Source organism: Drosophila santomea, chromosome 2L (assembly GCF_016746245.2).
Source record: "Drosophila santomea strain STO CAGO 1482 chromosome 2L, Prin_Dsan_1.1, whole genome shotgun sequence".
NCBI lineage: Eukaryota > Metazoa > Arthropoda > Insecta > Diptera > Drosophilidae > Drosophila > Drosophila santomea.
This window is the reverse complement of record NC_053016.2, coordinates 21,500,825-21,517,226: the sequence shown is the minus strand read 5'-3', so window position 1 is coordinate 21,517,226 and position 16,402 is coordinate 21,500,825. Positions and strand designations below refer to the sequence as shown.

General features: G+C 35.7%; 1 protein-coding gene across 1 annotated transcript; it reads right to left on the bottom strand.

Moving 5' to 3' along the window:
- Positions 1–1,802: 1,802 nt before the first annotated feature.
- LOC120451974 (monocarboxylate transporter 13) lies at positions 1,803–14,440 on the bottom strand. Its single transcript, XM_039636004.1, has 5 exons — positions 14,166–14,440; positions 8,260–8,362; positions 3,857–4,081; positions 3,659–3,785; positions 1,803–3,602 (listed from the first exon to the last, which is right to left on the bottom strand). Exons 2-5 carry the CDS (start codon positions 8,357–8,359, stop codon positions 2,081–2,083), a joined length of 1,974 nt encoding a protein of 657 aa, XP_039491938.1. The 5' UTR covers positions 8,360–8,362; positions 14,166–14,440; the 3' UTR covers positions 1,803–2,080.
- Between the last annotated feature and the right edge of the window lie 1,962 nt (positions 14,441–16,402).

Sequence of the window (16,402 nt, the reverse complement as noted above, 5' to 3'; positions counted from 1 at the left end):
CAAAGTATCAACCTAACAAATAACATGGATGATTTAAATCTGCATAAACTTAACTTACAAACAATTCAAGATCAAAATGATCTAATTTATTGGAAAAATGTAACGACAACAAACTTCACAATTATATACATCTTGGAAAGCATCACATTAATAGCATGCTTAATCATCGCCACCAAACCTAAGAAGATACTCTTTACACCTTCAGTCCAACCGGAAACTTTCGTGATGACCACTTCTTCGTTTTGGCCATCACTTCAATGCAAGGGGGGAGGAGTTACCGGATCCAAACGGTATACCGACCCTCCAGCTAAGCCACCCAGGCTTACCCTGGAATCGGGACAAACAAACACATAAACTTTGAAACCCAAGCAACGGCCGTTCAGTGACCGGCCGTTGCCAATATATGTCTACGCTGCACTTGGGCAGGATGCCCTCACTCCGCAGCGTACCAGGAATCCACCACTCCAACTCAAGACAATCCGACACGGCAGTTTATTTACATTTGTATTTATGCTTAAGACTATGTATCCCTTTGTATGTACTTAAACGGCGGAGGTCTCATTGTGGCCAAAGCTAAAATATAAACTCAGTCTGATTTTGACATCCAAGTTCTTCAAAAGTATTCTTTCAAACAAACTCGACTACTACCCCCGGAACTATAACTCAGGCCACCGGAGTGAGCTCCGCTGAACGTCGACCCACGGCTAACTCACGGAAATGTTGAAACATTCGTCTTTTATCGGGCTTTTCACCATGCCCTGGGATGCCTTGAGAGCCCAGCACCTGTTCACCCTAGTTTAAGAACTGTAACGCAATATATTAGCACTATAGTAGGCGCGGTAATCTTATGAAAGAAAGTTTTGATGCATAATTGTCACTAGAAACCGCATGGTAAATTTTTGGCGTTTATAGTTTGCTAAATATCGACGTTCATGCGGGCAGACAGACTGACGCACAGGGCAAAATCGACGTGGCTAGTGATCCTGATCAATAATATGTATATTTTAAACGACTGTTACATACTTTTTACTCTCACCATCTAAAGCAAGAGAGAACGCTATAGTCGAGTTCCCCGACTATCTGATACGCGTTACTCAGCTAGTGGAAGTGCGAAGACTCTTCTTCAACACTGACAGTTTTTGGCGGTTTGTGGGACTTAGAGTGGGCGTGGCAAAAAGTTGTTTGGCAAATTGATAGAAATTTACAAGACTAATACAAAAATGAAATAATATCAAAACAGTTTTTAAAAGTGTGGGCGTGGCAGCTTTGTGCGGTTTGTGGGTGTTAGAGAGAGCGTGGCAAAAAGTTTTTCCGCAAATCGATAGACATTTACAAGACCAATACAAAATTGAAAAAATATCAAAACAAATATCAAAAAATATCTGTATGCTTAATGTCAACTTTCTAGCTTTTGTAGTTCCTGAGATCTCGACGTTCATACGGACGGACAGACGGACATGGTCATATCGACTCGGCTATTGATCCTGATCAAGAATATATATACTTTATACGGTCGGAAACGCTTCCTTACGCCTGTTACATACATTTTAACGAATCTAGTATACCCTTTTACTCTACGAGAAACGGGTATAAAAAGTGTAAATTTATGTGCCGTTACAGTGACAGGGCATCTAAAACCTTTTATTCCAAACGTAATTTAAAAAAAAAATGTGACAGTTTCATTATGTAGTTTTTTTTTTTATTTGCCATTCTTGTTTGCATTATTCCTGTATTTTTTTACTGAATATCTTATTTTTGATTGTTTTTACGTATTTATTGAAAAAATAGTTATAAAACGTTACTTTTACGAATTCTCATTCAATCAATTTTAATTTTTTAATATGGTCTAAAATATTAAAGTACTGGTATTAAACAAACAATAATTGTAGTAATTAACAACGTACTAATTACGACTAAGCAGTAATTCAATAAATCAGCTGGAAGAAAGGAATCAAAGGTTACATAAAATGGTAAAGGTTTTTAAGTCCTGGCTGTTATCTTCATCACTGTTTGTACGCTGTTTTAAGCCTTAAATCTAATTGTTATTGTACGTGGTTTGGTACGACAGTTGTTCGACCATTTAGTAGCTATCGACAGCAGCTTTTTCGATTTGTGCTTCTAGCTTCTCCTCCGCGTTGGCTTTGCGTCGGTTAATCCATGGCATAAAACTCCAAAGGCTAGCCCCAGCCAGGAGCGTTAGTCCTAGGGCGTGGAAGAGGGGATTATAATTATTGACTGCCTCCAACCAGTAGTTACATAATGGCGGCCCAACCAACTGCAGCAAACCATTAACAAAAAGGCTTATGCCATAGGATGATGTCAAACGTTCGGTTCCAAGCATGTCAGCCATTATTACTGCAGTTATTCCTACGTAGATACCAGAAGCTAACCCAAAAAGCGTACACCAAAAGCATACAGAGCCGTATGTCCATGCAAAAGGAAGAAGGGCAAGAGAAAGTCCCGATATGGACAAACCACCAACAAAGTACCAGGTCTTAGGTATGTATCCCATGTCCGAAAGTGCTGATCCTCCAATACGTCCAATTAGATCTGTAGCTGATACAACTGAAAGCAAATATGCAGATAATGATTTGTTAAAGCCCCTGTCTTGTCCAAAATTGGGCAGCAAAATGATAAAGTTTGTGTAGCTTATGGCATTTGTCGAATTCGAAATAAGTATGACCAAGTACATTGGGTCTTTTAAAAGGCTTAGATCAAAAAACTTCGATCGTTGTGGCTGTTGTGCCTGGCCGCGGGCTTCGACGTCTGCAGCTCCATCTGGCCCGGTTGAGTCGCCTGCATGTCCCGTTCCACTACTCCCCATAGAGCGAAGGGACAAATGCGATGAAAATTCTTTAGGCTGAAACGACAATGTGCTGCCATGATATGGTGTGCTGACGTATAAAAAACTGCTTGTAGAAGGCGAGCGCTTGGATAACCGTGACTTTGAAGAATTTCGCAGAGTCAGTTTGTTGGAGCTTGATCGCCCCTCGGGCACAGCGTACAATGAAGATTGGGAGTTTAGTTGGCCAGGCGTAAAAGTCTGATTTCTCTGTGGTAACCTCACCGGGGTACTGATCTTACGGGATCGAGACTGAAACTCGTCTCCAGACTTTGAGTAGCTTTGGACAACCGCTGCGGATGCGCTACGCACAAACTGCAGCCTTTCATCTCCGGGTAAATACAAAGGCGAAGGAGGCGAGTTATACGGTAACAACGGCTTCTCAGCCTGCTCATTTTTGGGAACCGGCTCGTCAACATTTTCGAACTTCATTACAATTCCAATATCTTCCTCTTCTGGAATATTTTCCAACGCCTGGCGAGCACGAGGTACTCTTACCATATGTTGTTCAACGGGCTCATAGAAAAGAGCAGCAACAAGAACGTTTAAAGTAATGCCACCCATAATTAGGCAGGAGCCGTGATAGCCGTAGGTCTCTAGTAGCCAACGGAGAAGTGGCGGCAAGATAATGCTGCCCAAGGCACTACCGGAAATGCAGAGGCCATTAGCTAATCCGCGTAGTCTCGCAAAGTACGACGTCACTATGTAAACTGTGGGGGGAAAAGAGAGACCAGCCCCAATTCCGACCAAAACACCATAGCTGTAAAACAATAACATTAACATATTTTATACAAGTATCTACGACGCCTAATTTACCTGATATACAAGAACTCAATAGATGATGCCCAGAAGGAGAGTATCATACCCAGTGACGCAGATGCCCCACCAAGAAGGGTGACAGTACGATATGAGTACTTCACAGATAGAATGCTTGAAACCGGGCCTGAAATAAAAAAAAAAAACTATAAATTTAGACTATTTCCTACTCAAATTATTGGGCTAATAAACACTTACCCAATGAACTATAAAGAAAATAGCACAGCGCTGGTATCCAGGCAGCCTTCGTGGATGAAGAGTTGAATGCATTGGTGAATTCCGAAAATAATACTCCAAAACTTTTTATTGTGCCAGGGATTAAAATGTTAGTCAAGCACGAGCCCAGTAGCACTAGCCAACCCCAACCACCATCAGGTGGGACAAGGTCGTATTCTTTGTCATCTTTTTTGTTAATCAAACTGACTGTGTAATATTAAAAAATAAAAAAAATTATTATTTAGTATGTTATAAATATTACACAATGGGATTTTCTTTTCCATAAAAAAAGAAAGAAAGTTATTTCTGACTCGTCAAATCTTATACCATTACAAAAATAATATAGAATGACAAAAACATTTTAGACTAAAGCTGTTCTTTAAGTGGGCTTTGGTTCTTTGACTCTATCTGCCAGGCGACAATAAAAACGTTGAGAGCCGGAATGCCTTTGTCCCTCTTGACTCTCTCGTTTTTTCCTATTCTTTCTCTACTCTTTTCTAACTCGTGATCTTAAAACAGACGCAAGTTGCGTCCTCTTCCAAAAAGTGTGTGGCACTCAATAAAATTAAAATATAACCAAGATACGCATATGTGTATTAGGTGAGTTCTTGACCGGATCTTGGCAAGCACACCTATCTATAAAATTCCGCTCCGATTTCTCTAGCGATCTCGGCTTTCCGAGAACAACAGTTTGTTACAATAATAAAAAATAAAACTGGTGTATTATAAATATGAACTATACATATGTTTAACAACAACAATGGTTTCTTATTATTTCTTTTCTGTTTACTGTTCGTGTGGCATTTTTATATGATCATACAATTTTAATAAAATTAAAACCAAAATTATATGTGTCAAAAAACTGGTGTATACCGATTTAAATGTTTTATTACTTTCATTTCATACAGCCGTCAGATTTGATTATTTAATTATTATATATTTCAAATATACATTGTCAAAACAAAAATAAAGATAGGATTTTTCCAATTAATAGCCAGTAATTTCCGACAGTTCCTGTGACAGCTATGTGTTATAGGCGTGTGCTTTTAATTAAATAACAACCGAAGTTATATATGGCAAAAATTAACTAAAAGAAAACCAAACCCATTTTCCATTTGTATTTCAATTATTTTGATGGGAGCTATAGGATATAGTGGTCAGATCACGGCCGTTAAGATTACTACCTGCAATAGAAAGGAGTCTTTTAAGAATATTTCATATAGCTTAAAAGCTATGAGACAGACGGATATAGCTATTTCACTGCCTTAAAATCTTCGGACCGAAATAAATATACCCTCTTTAAGGTAATAATAATTCTCTCCATAATAATGAAGATGCTGACGTAGTGGCTTTTAATAAATTCTCGAATTACTTGATTTGTGTACATAATTGTCATTTTGTTTTTGCGTCATTGTTCGTTTTGCGAAAGAAAAGAAAATCAGAATTTTTGCACCATTAAATGAATTAAATTTTTTTGAACCATTTGGATTTCTTTGTTTTTGTCTCTCTCTTTCGTGCGTTGTCCGTAGTGCTGTTTGGTGTTGTTCCGTATTGATAGAATTAACTGCGCTGCGGACCCGCTCTCTCACCACACAAAATCTAAAGTTCTAAGCTTGCAGACTGCCCTCGCAGTACACTTAACAGCTCGCTGTTTTCGTTTCTGTTTTCTTTGCACAGTAGTCCGCATTGAAATATGATATGGACTAAAACATTGTCTGCTTCCATATCAATCGCAGCAAATCCTCAAATGTTGCTAAGATCGGCAGCTAAAAAAGATTCGGAGCAATTCTATCAATTTGTTGTGGAGGTAGTCCAGCTTGGGATTGCTAGATATTCGATTTGTCTGCACTGGGTTCTCAACCAGTGATTCCACCTGTCCCGATTAGTTTACCACCACTTAATCTGCAGTGCCGATCCCCTCACGGTGGTGCCACTAAAGAAACAAATCGTTTCCCACATCCAATAATCTGATGTATTGTCTTATACACAAGACAAAACAAAATCCGATAACATAAACGTGGAAGAAAATTTCATTTTCTTACGCTAGGGACATTTCATCTTTCGAAATAACTGTCCCTAATGAGCTATTTTCGACCATATGATCTAGTGATTTTTGGCCGGAGAGTATGGTTGTGAAAGAGCTAAGATCAACACCAGACAGAACGCTATACAACAAGAAATTTTCACATTAAGAAATAGGTCAAAAAATAAGATTTAATTCATCAAAAATTTAAGAAAGAAAAAAAAATGTTTTTAAAGTGTGGGCGGGGAAGTTTTGGGTGATAGAGTGGGCAAGGCAAAAAGTTGTTTTTATCAAAGCGATAGAAATTTATAAGACCAATAAAAACATTAAAAAATTTCAAATTTCAGATTTGGGCTGCTGTGGGTGTTAGAGTGGGAGTGGCAACATGGTTTAACAAACGCTTCGTCTATGTCTCTGGAGTCTGCAAGCTTAATCTCACTTTCTAGCTTTTATAGTTGCTGAGATCTTGTCGTTCATTCGGAAGGACAAACAGATAGACGGACATGGCCAGTTAGACCTCGTTATCGATCCAGATGAATAATATATATAATTTTTATGGTCGGAAACGCATCTTTCTGCCTGTTACATACTTTTCATATTTTTATTGGTCCTATAAATTTCAATCGCTTTGAATAGAACAACTTCTTGCCTTGCCCACTCTAACGCCCAAAACTGCCACGCCCACACTTTAAAAACATTTTTTTATTTTCTTAAATTTTTGAAGAATTAAATCTTATTTTTTTACCTATTTCTTAATGCGAAAATTTCTTGTACGTGCTTAACTAGTTGACTGATATCCGATAGTCGGGAAACTTGACTATAGCGCTCTGTCTTGTGTTGATCTTAGCTTCAAACTCTTTCACCGCCTTACTCTTCGGCCAAAGATCACCAGAACATATGGTCGAAAATAGCTCATTAGGGACAGTTATTTCGAAAGATGAAATGTCCCTAGCGTAAGAAAATTAAAATTTTTTCCACGTTTATATTATCGGATTTTGTTTTGTCTTGTGTATAGGACAATACATCAGATGATGGGATATGAGAAACGAAAATTTGTTTCTTTAGTGGAACCACCGTAAGAAGTTTTGGCACTGCAGATTGTGTGGTGGGACAGGTGGAATCACTGGTTAAGAACCCAGTGCAGACAAAACGAAAATCTAGCAATCCCAAGCTGGACTCCCTCCATAACGAATTGATCGGATTGCTCCGAATCTTTTTTAGCTGCCGATCTTAGCAACATTTGAGGATTTACTGCGATTGACAGCTGATCAGCTGTGGAGTCCTGTTGATCACTTCCCAGTGGCTGCGGGGGGTTATCCTTGGGCAGCCTACCACCTGCTGCTTTCATGCGCTTTGGAGATAGCTGATAATAACTAATAGCTCAAGGGTATTAAACTGCGAATCTAGCGTGAAAGAGAGGTAATCTGATCGACGAAAACTATCTCTAGCTACGCCAAAGCTGAACAGTCCCTTCAAGCCACCTTTAGTTTGGCGCATAAACAATTTCATCTCGTTTGCAACCTCTAGGCAAGCATCACAACAGTATTTTAGATTTTGGCTATTATAATCCTCACTTGTTCGGCCGGTAAAACCAGCGCACTTATTGTGCTCCATTTTTTCGCACAGTCATTTTTGGCTGTTCAGGCTTACCTGACGGCATTTGTTATAGAGCAGACAAAATTTGAGTCCATATCATATTTCAATGCGGACAGAAAGCAGAAACCAAAAAGCGAGATGTTAAGTGTACCGCAAGAGAGCAGCGTTCACGCTTATAGAACACCAAGCAGCCCTACGAACCGAACAAAGCACAAATGAGAGAGAGAACATAAAGGAAAAAAAGTTATTATTAATTTGTTTGAAAGAGTGTACAAATCAAAGGAGATCAACCCGTGATGCGAAAAGAGTTTTAATAATTTTGTATACAAAATATAATTATTAAAGAATTTAATAAAAACCACCGCTAGTTTTGGCAAAAGCAAAAAAAAAACAAAACTGTTCGCTTTAAAGACAGAAGTCGATTTTCGGTCTAAAATGCTTCCTTCTGCCTGTAAATACTTTTCAACGAATCTGGTATACCCATTTGACTCTTCGAGTAACGGGTATAAATATCAAAACATTTTTCAAAAGTGTTGTCGTGACAGTTTTCGATGTTCATACAGACGGAAAGACGGATATGTGAAGATCGACTCCGCTATTGATCCTGATCAACAATATATAAACTTTATATGGTCGGAAACGCTTCCTTCTCCCTGTTACATACTTTTCAACGAATCTAGTATACCCTTTTACTCTACGAGTAACGGGTATAAGAACCTAGTTTAGTCTCCGACAAAGTTTTTTACCATAAGTTAGTTTTACTGACCTGTTCTATGTCTAGTTTCATTTGTAAGTCCATTGGATTTTTGATCTGAGTGATTTATTTTGATAGCATTTTGTGAATTTATAATTTTTTCCTTGTGCATGGCCTGTAAGAGAAAAAACATTTTTTAATTAATTCTATAATTTGTCTTGGAAATTTCTATCGGTAATCCAAAACATTTTTGCCACACCCACTCAAAATACTTCGAAAATTGTGATTTGCTTTGACTTTTAACGGGTATAAAAACTAAAAACGGGCATACTCGACTCGGCTCGATGGAATATATACTTTATACGATCGAAAACAGAACCTTTTACCTGTTTCTTACTATATTCAACGAATATAGTATTCCTTTTTACTTTAACAGTAACGAGTAAAAAAACATAATTGTGTACAAGAAGTAAAGTATGATATATGTATATTAATAGTCTCCTGTTTTATATATAGGTAGACAAGTTCCATGAAGTGCCCTAATTGTTTTCAATAAGCTTCAATTGATTTGAACGCTAAACATGGCAATTGCTTGCGTTACACGATAGATCATTTACTGAATATATGAATGTGTACATATGGACGACGCGTGCACGCAGTGATGCTGACCACCGACGGCTACTTTTCAGCGATAAAAATACAATACCAATACAATAGGCAACTTCTAGCACGCCACACCTAAAAGATCATAACCCGATACTTTGTTGGTTCCTTGGTTCCTGAACTTATATAAATTCAGCAGAACAACGGCTAGAATATCTTACGCCCACAGACTATTAACGATTTCGGAAAAGGAAAACTGCTGAAAATTAGTATTTAATTGTCCATAAATTATGTTAACCCTTTTTGATTATATTTTGTACTCCAAATATGAGTATTGTATTAAAAGAGTCCAGTTCGAAGAATATCAGATACCCGTTACTTAGGTAAAATATGGCGTCAGTTGCCTAGATTTCCCAAGGGCCTACAAATTAAAACATGTATTTATCAAATACTTCTAAGTATTTAAATTTCGGAATATTGATGTTCATCCATATTGCACAGAGCAAACATTATCAGTAAAGTTGTCGTGTTTAATCTTAAAATATCACTGGAGATATTGAAGAATATTTAAAAAATAATTTATTTTGCAGAGATGATTTCATCGAATTTTGGCATATTCGAAATTCAAAAATATAGAATTTGCAAATTTTTTTATCTTAAAATAATATGACAACAAGAAAAATTTTGTTTTCTTCCTTTTTGAATTTTGAAAAAGCTTCCTTTAGGATTTACATGACTTTTTTCGATTCTAAACATTTTCAAGAACTTTAAAAATTTACTTACAAAAAAATTCTATAAATCGCATGACTTCCATTGCTTACCGTTTGGAATTTATAAAAAACTTATATTTTGAAATATATTTAATTTTCCGATTTTTCAAATTGTTTAAATTCTAATTGTTCTTTCAAACGTTTTTCTTTTAAATGTTTGACCGCCATAGCCAACCTCTTAGAATTTTCAATAAACTAATACTTTGAAATATTTGTTACTTTTTCAATATTTGGCATTTTTACTTAGGTTACAACACCTGCGAACTCTTTAACCTGATCAGCAATGTTACCCAATAATAAGTTGCTTAAAATTGGGAACAAAATTTCGAAACTCTATAATCTATAATAATATGTCTGATATTTCCTGGTTAGATGTAAAATTGTAGGGTTGAATTACGTAATGTAATTTTTCAAAGACCCGTTAGATCCCAATGTTAAAATGGTTTATCAAAACTATGTGCAAAGTTTGTTATTGGAAGGATCATTTATTAATTGAAATGTTATGATTTTGTTATCAAAAAAATAAAAACGAAACTCTTACAACTTACAGTAACATAGAGGTAACGTTGAAGTTTACCAAAACCCACAAAAACTGACCAGTCGAAACTAGAGTTATTTGGTAAAATAAACCGGAATACCACACAAACCACCCGCTCAAAACAGTCATGGCAACCCTACGTGGTGGTAAGGACTTTTTTTAACATACAACGGTATAATATTGGTATTATAAAGCCATATTCTGAATTAAATATAGCCTTCTAACAAGAATGTTATCCTAAACAAACTGGAAAATCGGCTTACAAAATATTCGCAATGGTGTACCCGAAAACCTGTAGGGCGATCTTAAAAATAGTGTCAAGAAAGTCTCCAACTTCTAAGGCTCAGCTTTGGAAAGTTGTACTGGATGGCATATTCCGTTTGGTAGACAACATAGAAAATATTAGAAATTATATTAAACAAATATAAAAACATTTAACAAAGGTAGACGTGGCAGTTTTGGGCGGCTTGTGAGCGTGGCAACATGGGTCAACCAACTTGCGCAGCGTCTATACCTCTGGAATCTGCATTGCTAATGCATGCTCTTATAGTTCCTGAGATCTCAACGTTCATACGGACGGACTGACGAGCATGGCAAGAACGAGTGGGCTATTAATCCTGATCAAGAATATATATACTTTATACGGTCGAAAACGCTTTCTTTTACCTGTTATATACTTTTTAACGAATCTAGTATTTCTTGTACTCTACGAGTAACAAGTATAAAAAAATTTAAACTTTGGTACATTTTTGACATTAAATATACAATTTTATCTCATAAAATGCAAAGTCGTAGGATTTTATCCTAAACTGCATATCAAATGCACTGATATTTTAATGAACACAACTGTATACAATACATATGTATGTACATATATACATATATACTAAGTCGGAAGTTCAAGAACGCGTTGTGGTAAATAAGTATTTAGAGTGCTTCTTTTTCCACAGAACATCTTCTTTTTCATTAATACAGTTATATGTATACATTCTCTATAAAATGCAAACGCTCGCTTTTCCTCTACCAGGATAAATAAACAAGGCTACTGATACTGAAACTTATAGATCAATTCTAGTTTAATAAAACTAGAGAGAACGCTCTAGTCGAGCTCCCTGACTATCGTATACCCTTTTTTTTGGCAAATGGAGAGAAATTTACGTGACTAACAAATATGTGGAAATATAATATAAATTTATAGTTTCTGAGATCTCGTCGTTCATTCGGACGGACATCGCCAGTTGGACTCCGTTTTCAATCCTGACCAAGATTATATATATGTACTTCATATGGTCGGAAACGCTTACCTCTGCCCGGTACATACTTTTCAACGAATCTAGTTTGCCCCTTTACTCTACGAGGAAATAAAATATGAAATATTTATTGAACCGATACTGTTTTATTTTCTTTTGAGACACATCCTCTTTTTTAGTTAGAAAACAATCAATAGAAGTTTTTTCTGATAATTAATGCTAAAATTTTATGCTAAAATCATGAGTAAAATTTATATTATATTTATACCCGTTACTCGTAGAGTATACTAGATTCGTTAAAAAGTATGTAACAGGCAGAAGAAAGCGTTTCCGACCATATAAAGTATATATATTCTTGATCAGGATCAATAGCCGAGTCGATATGACCATGTCCGTCTGTCCGTCCGTCTGTCCGTCCGTATGAACGTCGAGATCTCAGGAACTACAAAAGCTAGAAAGTTGAGATTAAGCATACAGACTCCAGAGACATAGAAGCAGCGCAAGCAGCGATTCATGTTGCCACGCCCACTTTAACGCCCACAAACCGCCCAAAACTGCCACGCCCACACTTTTGAAAAATGTTTTTATATTTTTTCATTTTTGTATTGGTTTTGTAAATTTCTATCGATTTGCAAAAAAACTTTTTGCCACGCCCACTCTAACGCCCACAAACCGCCCAAAGCTGCCACGCCCACACTTTTGAAAAATGTTTTGATATTTTTTCATTTTTGTATTAGTCTTGTAATTTTCTATCAATTTGCCAAACAAAATTTTGCCACGCCCACTCTAACGCCCACAAACCGCCAAAAACTGTCAGAGTTGAAGACACTGCTTCGCACTTCCACTAGCTGAGTAACGGGTATCAGATAGTCGGGGAACTCGACTATAGCGTTCTCTCTTGTTTTTTTATAATAAAACAAGAGAGAACGCGACTATCTGATACCCGTTACTCAGCTAGTGGAAGGGCGAAGGAGAGTCTTAAACACTGACAGTTTTTGGAGGTTTGTGGCCGTGGCAATAAGTTTTTTGGCAAATCGATAGAAATTTACAAGACTAATACAAAAATGAAAAAATTGCAAAACAGTTTTCAAAAGTGTGGGCGTTGCAGCTTTGTGCGGTTTGTGGGCGTTAGAGTGGGCGTCGCAACATGAATCAACGAACTTGCGCTGCGTCTATGTCTCTGGAGTCTGTATGCTTAGTCTCAACTATCTAGCTTTTGTAGTTCCTGAGATCTCAGCGTTCATACAGACGGACAGACAGATGGACATGGCCATTTCGACTCGGCTATTGATCCTGATCAAGAATATATACTCTTTTGGTCGGAAACGCTTCCTTCTGCCTGTTACAAACTTTTCAACGAATTTAGTATACCCTTTTACTCTACGAGTAACGGGTATAATTATTCTGGAATACCTGTTACGAAAATGCATCCAGAAGTCTTTCACGAAAAGCTTAAAGATGTGATGCGTGGGAAGTATTAGGGAGAGTCTCACACCCGGCAAAGTGGATAGTAACTTTCCATCTTGTGGAACGACTTCCACTTGAAGAAAAGTTATGGAATAACGTGTTCCGGAATAATTCCACTTCCGGCTAGGTATTCGTTACATGTATTCAAGAAATTATATACAAATGTATATTGTTGCAGGCAACAATTGTTAAATATTTCACAAATAAATTAATTTCGTATTGATGCTTATAGAACACAATTAAGAGAATTTTTTTGTAATTGATGGCATTGAAGGACTGTGTGGTAACTGATATTAATAAAATAAGTGATTTCCAATTTCTAAAAATTACCAGATAATAACGAAACTAAGCTAAAAGTAATGAGTACAGAATTCGCATTAATAATTCGACTGCTTATATGGCAGCTTTATAATGCACGATAAGATAGAAAAGTTCACCATTTAAAGAAGTCTTTATTATTTATGTATTAGAACCAAATCTAACACATAATAACAATAATTATCAGAGACTTAAGACGAGGATTTTTTTTTTTTTTTTTTTTTTAATCTTTAAATATGTATTTACTTTTTTTTTACATATATGCACTGTCTAATTTCCATTGATATGACAAACAAAATTTTATTAACGCAACCTAATCTTCTTCTTTAATTTCCCATCCCCCTTGCACAGCACTAGCTACAAATGGGGTATTTGATAATCGAGGAAATCGACAGTGATTTTCTCTTTAGTTTTATATTTTATTTTTATAGTCTTAAATTTTTTTAAATTTCTACTTCGATCTTGTAAAATATGATGTATTTGTTTTGGCACTCAAAATCTGACAAATATATATACATATGTGCAAATGTCTCTTTTACTGTCTTGCAAACATGACTGAAATCAATATGCTTTCTGCAAGGTCATAAAAGGTACACTTCTGTCTGGGAAATACATAGCTTAAGTGACTGCTTTGATACGATGAGAGATGTGCACATGGCTAGTATGACCCTGTGAATGATAATATTTCTTTTTTTATCTGATACGTATGCTCGTGTTGTTTAAGAGAACGGTTACAAAATGTAAAAAATTAATTTTTAGAAATTTTAATGAATGTATTGAATAAAAGTATTCTTTGTGCCAAATTTAATAAAAATCAACCACACTGGTTAGATTTCGCATCCATAAGCGATTATTAATGGTGGGCCTATTATAGAAGGCTATCTTTGTCACGTTTGCTAACATATGTATTTAAGGATGGATCTCTATTTTTGAAGTTCATTTCTTTCAGTTTTTCGTAGACATCGTTATTCTGTTGATTTGTTCATTTGTTCATATTCAGCAATTCAACTCAACAACTGCATGCTAACTAACCTTCGAACCTAATATATTGCTTTTTTAAATTCGTCCTAGATAAGATCACACACCAATTTAAGCACAAAGGGGAGGCGTATTTTTTTTTACTTTTCGCTAATAATTTTGCATTACAACCGATGTTGAGTAATTTAAACGCGATCCATTTAATATAAAGCGTAATTTTTCGAGTGGCAAAACGCGTTTTAAAACATTTATATGTACACGATTTAAATTTACACTTATTACTTTTATGTATTTTTCCAAAATATATACAAAAACAAAATGTGAAAAACAAAAGACTGTCACTTGTTTTCACTCACTACCAGTGTGACCGAAACATGAACAAACGAATAACAACGGTAGAAAAAAGTGATTTTTTAAACAGTCCATACACACTGATTTACATAAGTTTAACAATAATTCATTAAGACTCGCTACTGCATTTTCATTCGTCGCCTTTGGAGACGTCCTCTGCTCTCATTTCTTGTTGTAATGATTTCCTTAAATCTCAGCTTAAAGCTCAATTAAGTCGAGAATTGATTATTAGGCGTTCCCACGATATCTGACCGAAAAGTTGCAAGCAAAACTGAACTTTGAAATTATTGGCGGATGTTAACACTTTCCTCCGCAGTTACAACGTAAAAGATTATTAGCCCATACTGTAATGCCTATTGTGTTTCCAACGCTAAAACTGCTCTACTTCCAGTCGACTTACGACTTCGTATGAGTTTAGCGATTAAAGCATAAATAAGCATTAAAAGGATCATGTTGGGAAGCGGAAGATTTATTTATTGCTCTGTTTTTTTCTATTATGTATTTGATCTTGAGTTCTTTGACCATTTGTGATGATAAAACTTCGCTGCAAAAACGAATACACCTTCCTAAACTTTAAGAAAACAGAAGAAGACTACAAGCGCAGCCCTCTCACGGTACATGTCCCACAAAAAACATTACTTAATACCGACAAAACAACTTTAAAACTTTAACATATATAAATCTAATTCCGTCTCTATCAATCAAAACAATAAAATACCTCAGGTCCAAGCACTTCTTCTACACTTGAACGTGAAGAGTTATTTTTACCCGCTACTGCAAAACAACTCAAAATTTCTCTTTTAATTATGCAACAAAATATTAAGGTAAATAGTAATATCCTACACCTATATGTTAACAATCAACCCCAATCATCTTCACGTTACTAACTAACTCCGCTACCACCCACATTTGACAACCCAACTTTAGCACCATATAGAAAAAAGAAATCATTGGATGACCTACACGGATGCAACCACTTCGAAAACGTCATTAGAAAATGTCATAAACTACATTTAAATTTAAATAAATTAAAAAATTTCTACATCCTCATTTGCCTCACACATTCAGCAATCTTAATCATCAACCAAAATATTATTCAATACAATAAGATTTTGCGGCATGAGCGACGGTAAACATAAACATGCAGTTACGCAGCCGATGATCAATAAAAGAAAAATTGGTGAACTAGACATGGCAAATATTTTCGTTGAACACTGGTCAGAGTTTTAACACAACGCGAACTGCTAAAAATAGTTTGGTAGAAACACAACATAAATGTTACCTTAGTTTTTAGGCTACACTAAGAATAATAATAATAATCAAAGCGATCACCTAAGGCAGTCATTTGTTTTCCTACCAGCTCACTTAACTCTGCTAAAGATCGATTAAATATTTTATTATTCATGTAAATTTCTTTCGATCTGCACGCCCAATCTAATGTCCTTTTGGAAAATCTTTTGATATATTTTCATTTTTTTATGTCTTGTAAATTTCTCCTTTAGTATTTTAAACGACTTTGCATTGACGAAAGAAATGTTGTATGATTTCTTTAAAATTTGGCAGAATAGGCACTCTTTCAGTCTAGTGATTTCCATCCTGAACAGATCTATATTTGTTTTAATGAATTTACTGAAAATGCTAGAGTGAAAGTGTATGGAAGAATACCCGTCATGGAATCAAGAATAATCAAGCTTTAAATTTTGAAAAGTGTGATTTTTTGACCATAAGCTGTTAAAATTAAAATTTTTTTTTAATCTCGCTTTACATATTTTTGTGACGTTAAAGTACTTAAATGTCGAAGCTGGGCATATTATATTTTATTTTTGAATTTTATAAATATATTATTGTTTATTATTTAGCTGTTAGTGCAGATGCGTCCCTGTCTGAACTTGTTATTAGTGACATACATATATGCCAAAAATAACAAATAATTTAAATTT

Coding starts and splice junctions, on each gene's coding strand:
- LOC120451974 (XM_039636004.1), bottom strand. CDS start 8,359: ATGCACAAGGAAAAAATTATAAATTCACAAAATGCTATCAAAATAAAT. Junction 4,082..8,259: donor TGAAACTAGACATAGAACAG/GTCAGTAAAACT, acceptor AATATTACACAG/TCAGTTTGATTAACAAAAAA. Junction 3,603..3,658: donor ATTGAGTTCTTGTATATCAG/GTAAATTAGGCG, acceptor ATTGTTTTACAG/CTATGGTGTTTTGGTCGGAA.